Source organism: Sitophilus oryzae, unplaced genomic scaffold (genome assembly GCF_002938485.1).
Source record: "Sitophilus oryzae breed Bouriz unplaced genomic scaffold, Soryzae_2.0 scaffold_1393_pilon_pilon, whole genome shotgun sequence".
NCBI lineage: Eukaryota > Metazoa > Arthropoda > Insecta > Coleoptera > Curculionidae > Sitophilus > Sitophilus oryzae.
Genome location: NW_022146052.1, coordinates 2,792,833 through 2,810,798, shown reverse-complemented (window position 1 = coordinate 2,810,798; position 17,966 = coordinate 2,792,833). Strand labels below are relative to the sequence as shown.

At 35.0% G+C, this 17,966-nt stretch overlaps 1 protein-coding gene across 3 annotated transcripts in view; it reads left to right on the top strand.

Moving 5' to 3' along the window:
- Positions 1 to 17,966, top strand: part of LOC115875647 (protein peste-like) — a 142,886-nt gene that overhangs the window by 116,721 nt on the left and 8,199 nt on the right. For all 3 annotated transcript variants that reach the window (XM_030891160.1, XM_030891158.1, XM_030891159.1), the window contains exons 6-7: positions 7,977 to 8,268; positions 13,486 to 13,688. In XM_030891160.1, the coding sequence (XP_030747020.1) occupies positions 7,977 to 8,268; positions 13,486 to 13,688 (495 nt within the window). The remainder of the gene's footprint in view (positions 1 to 7,976; positions 8,269 to 13,485; positions 13,689 to 17,966) is intronic.

Genomic DNA, 17,966 nt, shown 5'->3' with positions numbered 1-17,966 from the left:
CGCGGCGACAACTTTACATACCAATTATTAACAGGACTTTCACCTTTAAGGTAAGCGTGCGCAAAGATAGCACACTACAAAATTTGCGCATGGTGTGTGAAAAACGTCACTTTCAGATTGACTTTGGCGTGCGTTTTTTAAAGTTTTACATAGCAGTCGTAAAAAAACATTTTTCTATATCCCAATTTTAATGTAAAATTGGGATATAGTATATTTATTATATCATTTGTTAAATATTTTTTACGTTTAATTTTTAAGTTAATAATTAATATTTAATAATTAATTTATTAATAATAATTTTATAGCTTATTTCTTGATATCTCCCAAACCACAGTTAAATAATACATATAGTACTTTTTTAAATATATGTATTTAAGGAAAAATAATAAGTTAAAAAATATAGTTCATAAATAACAAAGTAACAAAAAATTTGCCATAAAAGATTTATTGAAAGCATTAACAGTAACGGCTCTGAAATAATTAATAAATACAATCTATCTAATAAATAATTACTTAATTAATTATTCCAAACAAATGAACATATCATATTTTATTTATATAAAGTATGGCTCACAAGGCAACGAATGATATTCGTTCTGATGATAAAAAAAGCAAATATTTTCTTGTTTTACTATATAGCTATAGTTATTCTCAAGGTAAAAAAATCCAGTAGTAAAGGATATAAAAGAAAGTAATTAAAACTTCGCCGGTCAGTATTCAAGCTATTACTCGCTGACGAGTATCTATTTGACACACATCAGAAGATGGTTACGCAAAGCGTTTTCTTTCATGAGATTTTCTGTAACTAAAAAGCCAGATACGTGACGTTATCTGTCTTCCGCACTCCGAACGTTCAATAATCTGATTGTTGGCTCCTTACTTTTTGGTTGTCGTTGTCAACTGAGTTTACAATTCTTCTCAATTGCGTTCTATTGTGCGCTGCTTCCTCCCACTGATTCTGCATGCTTATCCCCTTTAAGTTTTCGTGGACAATATCCTTGTACCTTTTGAGTTGTCCACCCGGTTTCCTCTTACTCTCTACAAGCTCACCGTACAGAAGAGATTTTGGTAGGCGATTTTCTTGCATCCTGCATACGTTAGCCCATGATTTCAATGCTCTCGCAGCTAGCTTTTTCAAGGACCGATACGTTTGAGAAATGGTGGTATCATTTGATTCTTAACAGTTGTCTAAGGTGTCTCTGTTGCAACTTGTTTAATGCATTCATGTGCTGGCTGTACGAACTTTGCGCTGAATTTCAGAGTCGACATTGGCCTTTTCCGAAATTAAATTGCCGAGGTAATTGAATTCCGCTACATATTCCAATAGTTCTTCACCGATTTTTATAGCATTGTTGTAATTTTCTAGGGGAGTGCACATGATTTTAGTTTTATCGATATTGAGCTTAAGGCCCAAATCCTCCTATGCTAAGGTATGTGTTCCGCATTTCTTGTAATTTCTGTAACACTTTTGCAACTAGAGCGCAATCATCAGCGTATTGAAGTTCTGTGATGAATTTTACATGTGTTTTTGCCCTGAGTCTTTTTATGTTGAACAGACCGCCCTCTGTATCTACTGCCCATTCCTCTTTCCTGCAGTTTGCTGTTCACTATAATAGAGAGCGCTGCTATAAACATGTTGAATAGGAGAGGCGCTAAGACACATCCCTGCCTAACTCCTGAATTTGGTAGAAAGGAATCGCTCAGTGATCCATGATGGGACGCTCTAGACTTGTTCTTGGTATGGAGGCTTTTACACACTGTAAGAAATTTGTTAGGTACTCCGAACTTTTGCATAATTTCCCAAAGTGCCTCTCTGTTTAGTATCGAAGACTTTTGGTAGGCCGATGAATACAATATAAAGTTTACTCTGCTGCTCCTTTACTTTTTCCTGTAGTTGGCGGACGGAGAATATGGAATCAACGATACAGCGGTTGGTGCTAAAGCCCGTTTGCGATTCTGGGAGGCTTTTTTCATTATGTGGGTGCGGGCGGTTTGACATAATTTTTGCAAGAACTTTTCCTCCGATAGCTGGACATCGTAAAATTTCTCGGTAGTTTCCGCAGTCTGATGCACTTCCTTTGTTCATAAATATATCCTCTATATTTGCGTTGCGAAAGTCCTGAGATACTTCTCCGCTTTCCCATATGACATCAGAGCCTCGTTTGTGTAGAACAGGGTGCAACACGTGAAGATGAGGTTGACTTTTGGCTAAGCTAGGCTATACGTATCGCTTAAATTTCCCTTGAAAACAGTAATTAATTAGTTCAACCAAACAATCGATAACTTATTTTCAGGTGTCTGAATCCGAATCGTCATGAAAATCACTTGAATCACTATTTTCATCAAAATTAATAATAATAGGATCCATATTTAGCCTGTCGAATATATGTTCTCTCTCGTATAATTTTTTATCTCACCCTCTGTGTGACAAATTGAATTTGCCCAAATATCTGAAGTAATAGTAGCCAGAAATTCCTTCCACATATTCAAACAATGACTTTCTGTCTTTCCTGCTCCACCAATATGCATATTGTAATATTTTTTAGCAATTCTCCAAATATGTTCAATTGGGTTGAATATGCAATGGTACGGAGGCAATCGTAACACTTTATGCCCATACCTCTCAGCCATATCATCCACTATATATTTTTTTGGTGGTTTATGTCTAAAACAAATATAAGGGTGATATTTACATTTTAAAATCTATTGAAATCGAGGTTAAAATATGATTTTTGTTCTTGATCTTACCTAGCTACAATATTTAAGAGTTCAATTTTAAGCACATGTTGATTAAACTCAATTTGATTATTGGTCAACCATTCCTGGATTGTAACCTTTTTCCATGGGGAATTTGGTGTTTGTGTTAAAAGCATGCTGTGGTACGGTGCATTGTCCAGCACAATTAATGAGGGGTTTACTAAATTTTTTAATAATTGATTTTCGAACCATTGTAAGAAACTTTGTTGATTCATTTCTCCATGCTAGTCACCCAGTTTAGTTTTTGAGGAAAAAATTGCTTCGGCGCCCTCGTTAAATCCATTTTTATTGCCTGCATGTAAAATTATGTACTTATGGTTTTAAATAAAATGTATTTAACTAAGCATACGATAATCTTAATGTGTACCTAATACCTTTTACCATCAGTTTTTGTGGATCTCACACTTCTTTTGTTTTCATCCTGCCATGAATGACTTAAAGTTCCGTTCTGGAAAATCCAAGTTTCATCTAGGAAAACAAAGTCATAGAGAGAATCTTCTTTTTCTTTTATATATTTTTTCAAAAAAACAATTCGTTTGAGAGCAACATTGGGTAGTTCCATGAGACCCCGCCTCGGTTCATCTTTTTTCCAACGGAAACCAATCTCCTTTAATAAATTTCTCAGAGAGGTTTCACAACCATCAAATAATTCTCTGTCTTTTAATTTGACACCTAAACTCTTCGAAGTTACGTGCTGTTCTTATTTTCTAACTTAGGTATTGTAAGTAAAGCATTTAACAGCCGTACACCTGCTGCGTAAAGCAAGTATACTGCTAAAAATGCGTATGCATTTAGGTATTGTAGTTATAATATTGATAATACTTACTGTCTTCGTACATCTCGTAAACAGCCTCACGAATGGCCGTAATATCTAACGTGTTTGTTACCCTTTTTGTAGGACGTTTCTTCTTAGGTGACTCTAATGGCTCATTACGTTTAACAGCTTGTGAAACTGCACACAAAGTAGAAATGTTCAAATTTAAGGCAGCATATACTAGCTACAAATTGAAATAAGTAGAAATAACTTGAAAGTGGTATAATGTGCTTACCAATCAATCTTACTTCTCTGACTGCATTCAAGGGTAATAAAGAACCTTTATTGTCACGTTCGCGCTCAAAATATTTTATCAGGAAATTTACAAGCGATTTGCTTCGACTGTTTAAAGGCTTCGGCATATTTTCAACCCACAATTTCAAAAAATGCAGTAAAAAATATTGAAAATTTAGTTCTGTTTGTCCCTAGAAGTACAATTTAAGAGAAAAAAAACTATGAAAAACGACAAATAACGAGAATTATTCCGAAAATTTCAACAACACGATATTATACAAAATAATGACTGACACATGTGTTTTTGCCCTGAGTCTTTTTATGTTGAACAGACCGCCATCTGTATCTACTGCCCATTCCTCTTTCCTGCAGTTTGCTGTTCAGTATAATAGAGAGCGCTGCTATAAACATGTTGAATAGGAGAGGCGCTAAGACACATCCCTGCCTAACTCCTGAATTTGGTAGAAAGGAATTTGGTAGAAAGTGATCCATGATGGGACGCTCTAGATTTGTTCTTGGTATGGAGGCTTTTACACACTGTAAGAAATTTGTTAGGTACTCCGAACTTTTGCATAATTTCCCAAAGTGCCTCTCTGTTTAGTATCGAAGACTTTTGGTAGGGCGATGAATACAATATAAAGTTTACTCTGCTGCTCCTTTACTTTTTCCTGTAGTTGGCGGACGGATAATATGGAATCAACGATACAGCGGTTGGTGGGAAAGCCCGTTTGCCATTCTGGGAGGCTTTTTTCAATATGTAGGTGCGGGCGGTTTGACATAATTTTTGCAAGAACTTTTCCTCCGATAGCTAGGACATCGTAAAATTTCCCGGTAGTTTCCGCAGTCTGATGCACTTCCTTTGTTCATAAATATATCCTCTATATTTGCGTTGCGAAAGTCCTGAGATACTTCTCCGCGTTCCCATATGACATCAGAGCCTCGTTTGTGTAGAACAGGGTGCAACACGCGAAGGGAAGGTTGACTTTTGGCTAAGCAAGGCTATATGTATCGCTTAAATTCCCCTTGAGAACAGTAATTAATTAGTTCAACCAAACAATTGATGACTTATTTTCAGTTGTCGGAATCCGAATGGTCATGAAAATCACTTGAACCATTATTTTGATCAAAATTAATAATAACAGGATCCATATTTAGCCTGTCGAATATATGTTCTCTCTCGTATAATTTTTTTATCTCACCCTCAAATTTGCCCAAATATCTAGTAGCAAAAGATTCCTGCCACGTATTCAAACAATGACTTTCTGTCCTTCCTTCTCGACCAATATGCCTATTGTAATAATTCTTAGCAGTACCCCAAATATGTTCAGTTGGGTTGAATTTGCAATGGTACGGAGGCAATTTTTTATGCCCATACCTCTCAGTCAATTGAAATAAGTAGAAATAACTTGAAAGTGGTATAATGTGCTTACCAATCAATCTGACTTCTCTGACTGCATTCAAGGGTAATAAAGGACCTTTATTGTCACGTTCGCGCTCAAAATATTTTATCAGGGAATTTACAAGCGATTTGCTTCGACTGTTTAAAGGCTTCGGCATATTTTCAACCCACAATTTCAAAAAATGCAGTAAAAAATATCGAAAATTTAGTTCTGTTTGTCCTTAGAAGTACAATTTAAGAAAAAAAAACTATGAAAAACGACAAATAACGAGAATTCCGAAAAATTTCAACAACACGATATTATACAAAATAATGACTGACACTAGGATAAGTGTCAAATAATATACGACAACATTGCTGAACATGGCGCAATGTGACCAACAAGGCGATAATAAGAATCGGTTTAAACTAATTTTTGCAGCTTTAATCTAAATAAAATATTTGTTACAATCATTTGCTCTATAAAGTATAATGAAGAGCTGCTTGGTATCTTAAATTAATCAACAAATTGAAACATATTTGCTAAAATTTCATTTACTCAGGTTTATAGACTTTAGTGTCAATTTCGATGTGATTGATGACGTGCATCGGAAAATGTTTTGCGATTACAATATGCTCAAATTGCTGTAAATCGTTAAAGTCTTATTCAAAAGCGATGGAGATATTCAGTTAAAATGAATTAAAAAATAAAAATGAATTAAAAAACAAACTATCGAGAAAAGCCTACCTAGATGATTTTTAAAATCCTTGCTTTGTTAACATATTCCACAGGGTGATTCAAACTTTCACCAAAATATCAACATTTTGTTTTCCCTGGTGTAATTGACAGATAGAAACTTTCGTTTTTAATTTAGAAAGAGATACCAAAAAGTCCAACAATTTATCTATAAATTGCTTAAAAAATCATCAAAATCGGCCCACTAGAACGAAATATATTAAACTTTAAAATATATAAAAATTTTAATTTACCCGTTTTTCGTGCCGCTGAGTGTATTAACGAACGGTTTATGGCAAAAAAATCCTGTAAATATTCGAAATAATATCAATAAAAATCTTACACAAAATGTACTCAGAGTATTTGAAGAAATTACGTTTTTTATATTATATATTGCGGGTTTATACGACATTCGTCGTCTCCCGCTTCTCAAATTCTACAGATTTTTGTCTGTCCAGTCTTCTTCCCGAAGGCCCCTTAAATTCATAGCGTCAACATCCCTGCTTCCATCTTCGAGGTGGTCTTCCAGTTTCCGCCTTTCGCTTGGTGTCCATGAATGAATTCTTTTTAGCTATCGGTTATCTTCCATTCGTTAAAGGTGTCCGTACCAACTTAGTATTACTGTCAATGGCGTCGATGATAGTTTCTTTTTGTCCTATAATTTCTAGTATTCTTGGATTTGAGATGTGTTCCAGTCTTGAGATGCGACAACTTCTTTGCCAAAAGTCCATTTTAAGAGACAGCAACTTGTTCTTCTCTACTCTGTTTTATATAGTAGAATTTTTGTTTTTTTGGGAAATTTTGTCACTCCACAACAAAGAGTTTAGTTGACCGATAACTCTTTTTCCTTGACCAACTTTATTTGCAATATCTTGAGTGCTTTTTCCATTATTTGTTGTAAAAGTAACGCCCAAGTATTTAAACGTACAGACATTTTTAATTGTGCAGATTCCTACATTGAAATCCTCACGTTCGTCATCACCCACTACCACGTACTCCGTCTTCTTTGTGTTGATTGTTGGCCCTCGTTGGCCCCATTTCGAATATTCCTCATGCAGTTTTCTAAACTATATAACTGGAGTCGTCTCTGTCTCCCGCTATTAAAACCTGGTCGGCAAAGAGTAAGGTATATAAAGTGTCTTTTCCTACTGGAATTCCCATTCCACGGCATTTTATCTCCCAACTTTTTAGTACTTCTAAATATATTTTAAATAAAGTTGGTGCTAATGAACACCCTTGTCTTAAGCCCTTATTTACAAGAAATTATTAGGAAATATTGTTTCCAAGTGCTACTACAACCCTCGTATAATTTCCTTGTTGTTTGGACATAACTGCTGATACCAAAATTTTGCATTGACACCCACAACTTAGTGGGACTGTATCGTATGCCTTCTGTAGATCAATAAATGTCAAGTGAACCGTCCTTCCCCTTTCTAGCCTTTTTTCGATTAGATGCTTAAGACTGAAAATGCCATCGGTACATAAGCGTCCCGGTCTAAAACGATTTTGCTCTTCCGATTCCATTATCTGTGCTTCTATCTTATGTTTTAGTACTTTGCCATAGAGTCGAGCAACAGTACAAATGACACTAATTCCTCTATAGTTTTCACAATCACGTCGCGCATCGGCTCCCTTTCTTAAATATGGACGTAATAATCCTTTTTTTCCATTTCTGGGGCGGGGTCCTCTCCACTTAAACATCTACTAAAAATCTCTGCCAGAATTTCTAAATATGCTGAGGGGGCAGCCTTTAAAAGTTCTAGTGAAACATATCCCAAACCTGGAGCTTTACCAATTTTCATTTGTTGGAGGGCCTTATCTATATCTGCAGAGATTATTAGTGTTGGATGCTCAGATTCGGTTGGATTAACAAGAGGACTTTCATGATCTTGTATGAATACGGTTCTATTTTTCGTCAGACGATTTTGATAATAAGTCTTCCAGTCCTCGATCGGAATAATATTCATCCTTGCAGTGTCTTTATGTGAATAAAGATTATATTTTTTATTATTTATGTACATAAGGATTATGTTTTTTATTATTGCATTTTGTTTTAGAGGAATGGAACAATAGATAATAACTCAATAATGAGTATGTATACCAAAAACGACGAAAACTTTGGACAGCAACTGACGTGGAACTATAAGAATCACACAGACTTTTATCGCGGACATTGTAATGATGTCAGGGGATCAGCCGGTGAATTCTATCCTCTGAATATTAAGAAAACAAAGATAGTATTATACTCTGCCGAATTATGTAAATACGCAGAATTAGAATTTGTAAGAGAAGAAGAGATAAAAGGTGTAATGGGGTACCGATTTACAGCAGATAATATATTTGATAACGGTAAGTCCAATCATAAGCAAGTAGGTATACCATCATATCAATCTATTATAACGTTATTTAAACACTACCCCTGCGAACGGCAGCTTTTCATCGGTAGAGCAGTCGTGGATACTGTATTTCACTGGAGAAAAACTAATTAACAATAAAAAATCAAAAATATAAATATTGGGCGCCAGGCATGAACAGAGAAAGAAAACAGCTGTATAGTATTTAAAACTAATGACTATATTTATTCATGATGGACTCTGATGGTAAATAACATTGTAAAATTTTAGTAATTATAGTGGGTTATATGTCGAGGAAAGTTTTGTTAAAAATAGTCTCAAATTTTTTCTATTAAAAAGACTATGGAAAAATACAATACATATAGATAAGGCTATAGAAAATATATAAAAGGTAGCATTACTTTATTTAATTTGCTATATTTTATACGACACTAAAACTGAGATATTGCAAGCCGTAGATTCTAGAATCTGTTCGGTTATTCATCTGTTAAAATATCGCTATTTATATATAGAAAGTAATACTATTACAAGATATGTTCGTAATGGAGCTAAAGATGTAAATCATATTTTAAATACGAAATAGACATAAATAAGTTCTTAACGATCTAACCACTAAACATAGTCTGTACGATATTATCTAAGATGTGCGTTATTGTCTTAAGACTGCAAAATGTACCTGCTTCAAACAGTAACAGCGTGAGGTGGGCTTGTATCTCTGCACTCTCTCTCGGTTTTACTGTTGGCCAATACAAAAAAAGAGGCCAGGGTGAGGACATCATGAACCATTACAGCCGTAACTATCAACTAGGCTTAAAAACAGGAGCAAAGCAGCATGTGCCGTATGCCACATCCACACTGAGGCAATCCGTACATAGGACAAACTACCCGTACACAGGACATCCGTCCATAGAACACTCGCACACAGGGACCACTATCCCTACATGAGATAATGTTCGTACCTTGAAAAACTATGTATACAGGGTGCTACAAATTCGAGGTACGAGCATTGGTATCTCGGTAACCGTAATTGATACGAACATGGTTAAATTGGGGCAAAGTTGCGCTTTAGAATGTCCACCAAGATGCCATCAAAAGAGTTTTAAAAATTTCAAGGATTGCTCAGTCTTTTGGAAAAAACGGATTTTTTTGAAAATCAATTTTATTTTTTCCTGTCGTTACTTTTTAGAAAATCAAAAAAGTAATTGCACATTCTTATAGCCACTTTATTAGAGCTATCTGACGGCATTTTTAGATTTTCAAATTAGCTCATAATTTGTGAGATACAGAGGGCAACTTAATTTTTTTAAATACGGACCTGCATTTTTTATTTCAGGTTTTGAAAGAACTCAGTCTCCTGAGTACAATGATATGCCACACTTGATACTTTTTTTTTTGTTTTGGGTACCTTAACAATAACAAAACTATTTAATTGTTATTTAAAATAATTTAAAACCCGGCTATGTTTTTTTAATTTATTTAATCTGATTATATTCATCACAACGATTATATTCATCAAAACAATATTGATCAGCGTTAATTAACACTGAATAAGGAAAATCAATAAAAATTGTTTTGGACATTTGAAATCAATAGTTTCAACATTAAGTTACAAAAACAATTAAGAAGTAATACAAAACAATTAAAGAGTACAAAATGCATTCGGAAGTATAAGAAGAAGATCTGTTCAAAGAGCTATACATAAGATTGAACGAAAAACAAATTAATGTGTGCATTATGAAGGATGGTAACCCTTTCGAACATGCAGAGCATTAGGAACTATTTTGTAGAAGTTGATTTATTTATAATAACTACGATTACTATTATGCATATTATAAGATTATTAGACTTAGATTTCAAATTAACAATAAAAAAGTTAAAATAATCAATATCTTTAAATTGCTGACCTGGATATTAATTTTATTTGAATTTTTCATTTGGAGTGATTTTCCTTATTCAATGTTAATTAGCGCTGATCAATATTGTTGTGCTGAATATAATCAGATTAAATAAATTAAAAAACCAGAGTCGGACTTCAAATTATTTTAAATAACAGTTAAATAGTTTTGTTACTGTTAAGGTACCCAAAACAAAAAATGTATCAAGTGTGGCATATCATTGTACTCAAGAAACCGAGTTCTTTCAAAATCTGAAATAAAAAATGCAGGTCCGTATTTAAAAAAATTAAGTTGGCCTCTGTATCTCACAAATTATCAGCTAATTTAAAAATCTAAAAACACCATCAGATCACCCTAATAAAGTGTCTATGAGAATGTGCAATTATTTTTTTGATTTTCTAAATAGTAACGACAGGAAAAAATAAAATTGATTTTCAAAAAAATCCGTTTTTTCCAAAAAACTCATCAATCCTTGAAATTTTTAAAACTTTTTTGATGGCATCTTGGTGAACATGCCAAGGAGCAACTTTGCCCCAATTTAACCATTTTCCTATCTATTACGGTTTCCGAGATACCAATGCTCGTACCTCGAATTTGTAGCACCCTGTATAGGGCATCCGTCCATACGACCTTAAAAATACGAAACTCGCGTTTAAAACCAAAGAAGGTCTAATAAACGAAATAAACCTACCTTGAAATACTTCCGAGGGCTCTATAATTCACAAAGGCAACTGTCCAATTCTTCCATTCAACATTCTGGAGGACAACAGCAAAAGAACCAAACCAAACCAACATGCCAGCAAAATACAAATACGAGTTAAGTTGGGCTAATCCAAAACTCTACCCTAAAAATACGCAGTAATAATATCGAATCTAAAAAGATAATATCTCATCTTTACCTCTAGCTTCGAAATAACAGCTTATTCAGATTATGCAGCAAGATTTAAATTTACCATTTCTAAAAGCCGGGTTGCTGATGGCGACAGCCGGCACACCAAAAGTGAGGTTAAAGCGCAGAGAGGCGCCTTGAAACGATGTTGACAGCCCTCCATAGAACCAGTGAAACGATAACAGGGTTGTCGACTCGAGAACGTAAAAATTACGCCAAGCGTTTCAAATAAATTATCAGGCCTGAACGATAAGGAATCCGGTGAAGATACGCCAGACATCACATATTATATATAAAAGACATGTAACGAACTAAAAACGTTACACTATCATTAAGTCTGATTCGGTTGGTGGTTTGGTGTCCAGAGGCAAAATAACAAAAGTTTTAAAATAAAATAAAACGGCAAGTCAATTTACAACCCTGTACAACAAAGAAAAGTTCAAAGGCAGGTTCAACGTTCAAATTATAATGTAAATTAACCTTCTCTAGGAGATGCGAAACCTTGTCGCTGGTGGGGAAGCTCCTGGTCAGGTGCTGGGGGAATCCCCTCTGGCTTGGTCTAAGGAGCACCTTATCGTCTTGTCCCTGGCTGTAGTGTCGTGGCCAGCGAGTTGCACCAATATTGATAACGATGTCGGATGGAACTACCCTATCCGTCATATCAGGCACCCTCTACTATCTGTGGTCATGTATCCGGGACAGAGGATGTGGGGGAGGACCAAGAGGAGACAACCTCACCAAAGACCTAAATCCTGTGATGGCGGGACCAGGTCAAAGGGATGCGTGGCTAAATAGAAGACTAGCTTCTACTGGTCTCAACCTTGGAGTATCAGGGGGAAACCCATTGTATTCTCGTCTCCCTTGCTTCTACATGTGGGGCTCTGTAAAAGTGGACCGACAAACCATTGCGGTGTAAATGACCTCAAATCCAAGGAGATAATAGAGAAACAGATATAGATAGAATATTATAGATTCCCCTATTATATATTCCGGACAACACCGGTATCAGGTCTAAGGAGCGACTAAGTTTAAGAGGTGGAGAAAATGGCGACAGATCCTCCTGCCTCCACCTCACGGGTACCTCAGCCGGAGCCAAGCCCTCGACTGTGAAGGGAGCGGAAAGCTAAACCCCAACTGTGGAAGGGTGTATATCCTCGTAGTAGGTAGATGTCCAGTCCTCGGAGGATGAACATCTGTTGTCAAAGGAGGATGAAAAATACCCTGCCCCCCCCCTATAACTGGAAGATCCCCATGTATTATTATAGACTATATGATGAGCTATAACTCACGAAAGAGGGTCACAATAGGTCTTTAAGGTCGCAGTGGTTAACCCCACTCTTACTAATTCATTTTAAAGAAACTTTATTGGAGACAACCTAGATGATACTCCTCTCTTTCCGACTTTTTATTTCTTTCAGTTCTATAGGCCTTTTTTGAAATGATCCCTGTTGTTCTTCTACACGAAATGTTTCGTCTAGCCATGATGAATTTGTAAACAAAACATCTATTACAACTTTGAATGAAATGATCGTGTTTCCCATAGTTATTTTATTTGCTCCTTGAAATTTGGTGGGATTGGTAATAAATGTATTCCTCTCGTAAATTAAAAGTGTGTATCATGATCGGATAAGTTATGCATAAACATGATCAAATTTCATTGTGGGTTTTTAGATTCAGTTAAATCAGGATAAAGATATGATTTACTTCTAATATTTGTTACGTTCAAAATGTAGCTCATCAAAACCCATATTTTTTTATTAAAAACACGAATACCATTTTCGGTTTAACTGGAAATATATTTTTAACATATTTACATGAAGCTTAAAACCTCCTTTCAGCTATATGAATTTAGTTGGTATTATTTTCATAACAGTGAGTTTATTCTAAATTCAAGTTGCCTATAATAATCGTTTCAAACTTTCTTTGAAATATGATACAAAAGGATTTTTTGTTGTTTCATTGAGACGCCAAAATAAATAAGTTGTTATTGATAAAATATAGCAGATTTCACAATTCTTGCAACCAGTACTGCACTACTGCGTTAATCCAACGGAGACTAATTGTCAGCAGTGTCACAAATTTGCCTAACAGACAAAAAATGCTTAACGTTTCAGGAAGTATGTCTCTTCACGTCGTCGGGAGCAAAAAAACACAAAGAACAAAGAAACAAATTATTTAAATATCTAAATGCAACTGTTCGAGAACACTTGGTTTTTTAAAGCAGATACGTCTATAAAAAACGTTGACGTTTTATTGAATGTTAACAAAAGAAAGTAACCAAGAGAATCAGCTCTTAAAGGGTTTTGCATTTGTTTTGATACTCCTCTGTACGCCGTAAAAGCAATAGAACTTTAAAAAACGTTAAGTTTCTTTCTTTTTCTTTTTGTTCTTAGCAGGAAAATCTATAAAACACAGTTCATTTTTTTAGGAACCCTACGACCAGAAAATCGCTGCTTTTGTGGAGACGAATGTATCCCGTCAGGAGTACTGGATATCAGCGTATGCAGACAAAACTCACCTACTTATCTTTCGTTTCCCCATTTCCATGCTGCCGATTCATACTACACCGATCCAATTGACGGCATGAGGCCTAACAAGAGCAAGCACGAATTTTATATGGTGATAGAACCGGTAAGCTATTTCAAATTTATTTAATTATCGTATGGCTCACATACATATCTTGTATTGTCACTTTTCTTGCATAAAGCGGACTCTTAAACATAGACATAAAATAAACTACAATGTAAATGAAAACATTACAATGTAAATACTAAGGGTTGGCAAAGCTTACTCTTGGGTCGAGATTTCCGTATGTAAGAAGAGTACAATGCGTTTAAAACGTACTGAACAAAGAGAGAACAGTAAACACGTTGCCAAACGCACGAAATAAACCGAGAAACTGCGCACATTGCTAGAGACGTGGAAGGGGATATAGCAGATTTGTCACATGAGTCTAGCCCCAGCAGGGAACTATTAATCCCGACCAATCACGTTAGTTTTTGACAAACACAAATGAATTAACACCCTCCAAATAACCACGTTAACCAACCTGACTGGTCAAGCTTAATAGTGGGGCTAGACACTTCTGATTTGTCGCAGTCCACCGTTCGACCCAATCAGTACCACATCAGTACCTAAAGTTCTAGGGAATGGTGTACATCATGCTTTCAGCTTCACGATTTAATTACGTCTCGCGATACTTTATTGGTTTATTTATTAACGAGTCGTAATTTTCCTCAGAGCTTGAAAATTTTTAAGTGCAAGTTAAAAACACTTGGTAAATTACCAAATGCCTCTTGGTAAAAATCGCTAGGACCAACCGTTCTCAAGATATTTAGATTGGAAATAATCAATACATGTTACTATTGGCAACGTCGCAAGTCAAGTGTTAATGTGAATTAGAATTTTATCCGTTAAATATATTCAAAAAGTGGAGTTATCTATGAAATAAATTCTGTACCCCAGGATAAAAGTGTACTAAGTCCAAATTATCGATTTTTGGGAAAAGCCAATTAAAGAGTTATTTTTGCAATTTTGTTATTTTTCCGATTTGTTTATTTTATTAGAGCATTCAAAATTTTTATAGGAGAAATATTACTTATTATTAATAGGTACCCAATACAGTTTTAAAGAAAGTGAGTTTTTACTTGGGTTTTGGAGTTAGATTTTTTTTTTGGACTTAATATTATTTTGTTACAATGTTATGTGAAGTAATAGGACTTGATACTGACATTATTTTAATACAAGCTAGAGAAACAATGTGTTAAGTAACAGTACTGCTTTAAAAAAATGTCATTTTTTGAAGTTCGGTGGTAGATTTTACCGATCAAACCTAAGCTTCTCTAATGGCCTAAATTTCCGATAGATTTTTGAAATTTATTAACACTAGGGATTTTTAATAATTAAAAAATTAAAGTCGAGTCATCCAATTTCGTTTAAATAAAAGTAATGTAACTCTTTTCAACAAGATTTTAATAGTAAATTTAAGGTGTCAAACTAAAAAACATAAAACGTATTTTTCTTAAGTGTACCCACAGGTGCTCAACCATACTTCATTAATTCTTATCTTCGTGTTGACCATCTTCTACATTTGCGTGCTTTAAGTTTTTGTAAAATTCGTGAAACTGTTTTGGTATCCACTTTAACAATGTTTGAAGATGGTTAAATTTTTTTGAAGATAAAGGATTAGCTTCAAATCTTAAATTTGGAACTTCTGCGGGGAATGTTGCTCTTCTTCCGGTCCGAATTAAATCGATCGATTGGAAATTCATAGCACCAAAGTTGGTTTTAAAGTACAAAATTCCATGGTCTTCTGCACGCACTTGTAAAACTACAACCTTTGATATAGCGAAGTCACTACCTGTGCTATCTTTTTTTCGGGATATAAATGGCGCCGTAGAACTGCAAAACAATTGCTTAAAATCTTTAAAATCCTCTATTTCCATGTTTATGATTTCAAAGGGATTATTTATGCTGCACATTCGTGCTATTTGCTGCCAATCCCATGGCGTCATTATTTGAAAACCAACAGTCTTTTTTTTCTCGCGCTCAATTAGGGAATGACATGCGTCTACCTCTAGATGAGTATGGCCTCTCAATAAGAATTTATGCTCAATCCTTTTCAAAGATGGAAATTTTTTGAGAAGATAAAAATAAGCCATTACCATAATTAAATTTCGGTTCTGGGATGGGCAGTTATTGGACCAGATAATTAGATTTTCGTGAGTTGGCTTTATATTTGACATTGCCCATTTTAACATTCCAGAAGCCATCTCATTAGCACCACGCCCAGATTTAGATTCGTCCCACATTACACATGTAGTGACTTTGTTGGTGACATTGTAGACGGTATAATTGTAGGTCCATAATTTCAAACTATAAAAGCTTTGAGAGTTTGTTAACACTGGTGTAGGAAGACACTTCTGCATATCAACACAAACCATTATGCTTTTGAATTTATCTTCCAAATATTTTTGTTTATCTTCTTTCTTCAACTTATACCTCTTTGAAGCTTCTTCTAAATGTAAATCATATTCCTTCTGCAAAGTTTCCTTTTCTACTATACTAGGTTCCTCACGCAATTTTATTAAAAAATGATCACATTGATCGCAAGTGTCATTATCTGGTTATTTGAAGGAGAGGTTAAATTCCGTATTAAAAATTTCAGCATATAACCATTCTTTGGCGATATGAGCCTGCTCTACATTATTTTCCTCACACTCTGCTTGATACATTCTGTACATTTTGCGATGCTTAAATGACTTCCCAAAAATTTTCTAGCAGATCTTTCTCGAGAATAGTGCGATTCCTCAACTGGAAACTTCCCTATGTGCTCACGAACATGTTGCTTAACGAATTCAGGCGTTTTGGCGTGTTGGTCATGTTTACCTCTCCCATCTGCAGCAATGATACCGCCGGGCTCTTTTTTGTTTAAAGCAGTGGTTACAAAAGTTTGAGAAATATTTAAAGTATTATGAAAAAACGTCCGGCATACACGAACGGTCAAATCATTCATTTCAAAATAATAATTTCTGGTATGACTTCTAGCATCATTTCTAGCTCCGGTCCTACGCCTCTTTCTTAATATTGGGACAACTTTTACATGGGATGCGACGAACTGTCTCTTTTGGTTTATGTCTTTAGTACCATCCCAAAACCTGGCATGAATGTTTAATCTCTCCTCGTGGCAAACTTTTTCACTGCATTTAAGGCGGCAAGAAATATTACAAGGCGGACCTATGGTTTTTTTAGAGATCACCTTCTTTTTTGATTTATGTTCTAAACCAGAAACTACTTTCATGTGTTGTTCATTGATTTTCCATTTTTTTTCTTGTCGTTTCCGCTTTCTACTCTTCTTATTATTATTTTCATTCCTTTGACTTGCAGTGCTGTCACTCGAGTGATGTGAAAAATCGTTGTCACTTTCATAATTTGGATCTAATAAACTATCATCATCTGACTCTTGCAATTCTGTTTCGTCTTCCATAATATTAGTAAGGCCTATCATTTGTTCCCTCTTATCGCTTGTATAAATAGTTAATTTAGACCTGCAGGATGGGCCATCTAAAAGTGCAAGAGTATTAGGCCGCATAAAACAACGCAACTAGAATACAATACCTTCGGCCTCACTGTGATATTTTTCATTTCCGTTACCACTGGGCAAGTTTTCATTTATACAGGATAGACCTTCTAAAAGTGTAAGAGTATTAGGCCGCATAAGGCGTCGCAATTAGAATACAATACCTTCAGCCTCACTGAGATATTTTTCATTTCCGTCACCACTGGGCAAGTTTTCATTTATACAGGATGGGCCTTCTAAAAGTGTAAACGTATTAGACCGCATAAAACGACGCAATTAGAATACTATACTTTCAGACTCACTATATTTTCCATTTCCTTCACCACTGGGCATATTTTCATTTATGTTGACTGTGTCAAGATACTCAAAATCGGCTACTGTATAACTAATTTCTTCTACCGGAATTTCGCTATTTCGGGTCTCTAAAAGTCAAGTTGGTGTTAAAAATAGTAAAATTAAAATGGCACTATACCTTTAATAATCCCATTTTCAGGTGCTACAAGCTATTTCTACTGCAATTATTATTTTTTGCTCAATTATTAATTTTATTTTGAGGTTAGGATAACTTACCATCAGAATTTTCAGGTAGTTTAATACTACTTCCTTCGTTTTTCAGCAGACCCAGAATCCTTTTGCTTCTTGAACTCATGCTTACAAGACACTCTTTCTATTAAAATCACTAAACAGGAATAAATTATTGTTTATGCTTATTAACCACTGATGCACTTCATGTCCAACAAATAACTGCCGATATTGTGGACTTAATACTGTCTATGCCATCATAACATTAGACAAATATGGACTTAATATTATATTTTTTCACAGGTGCC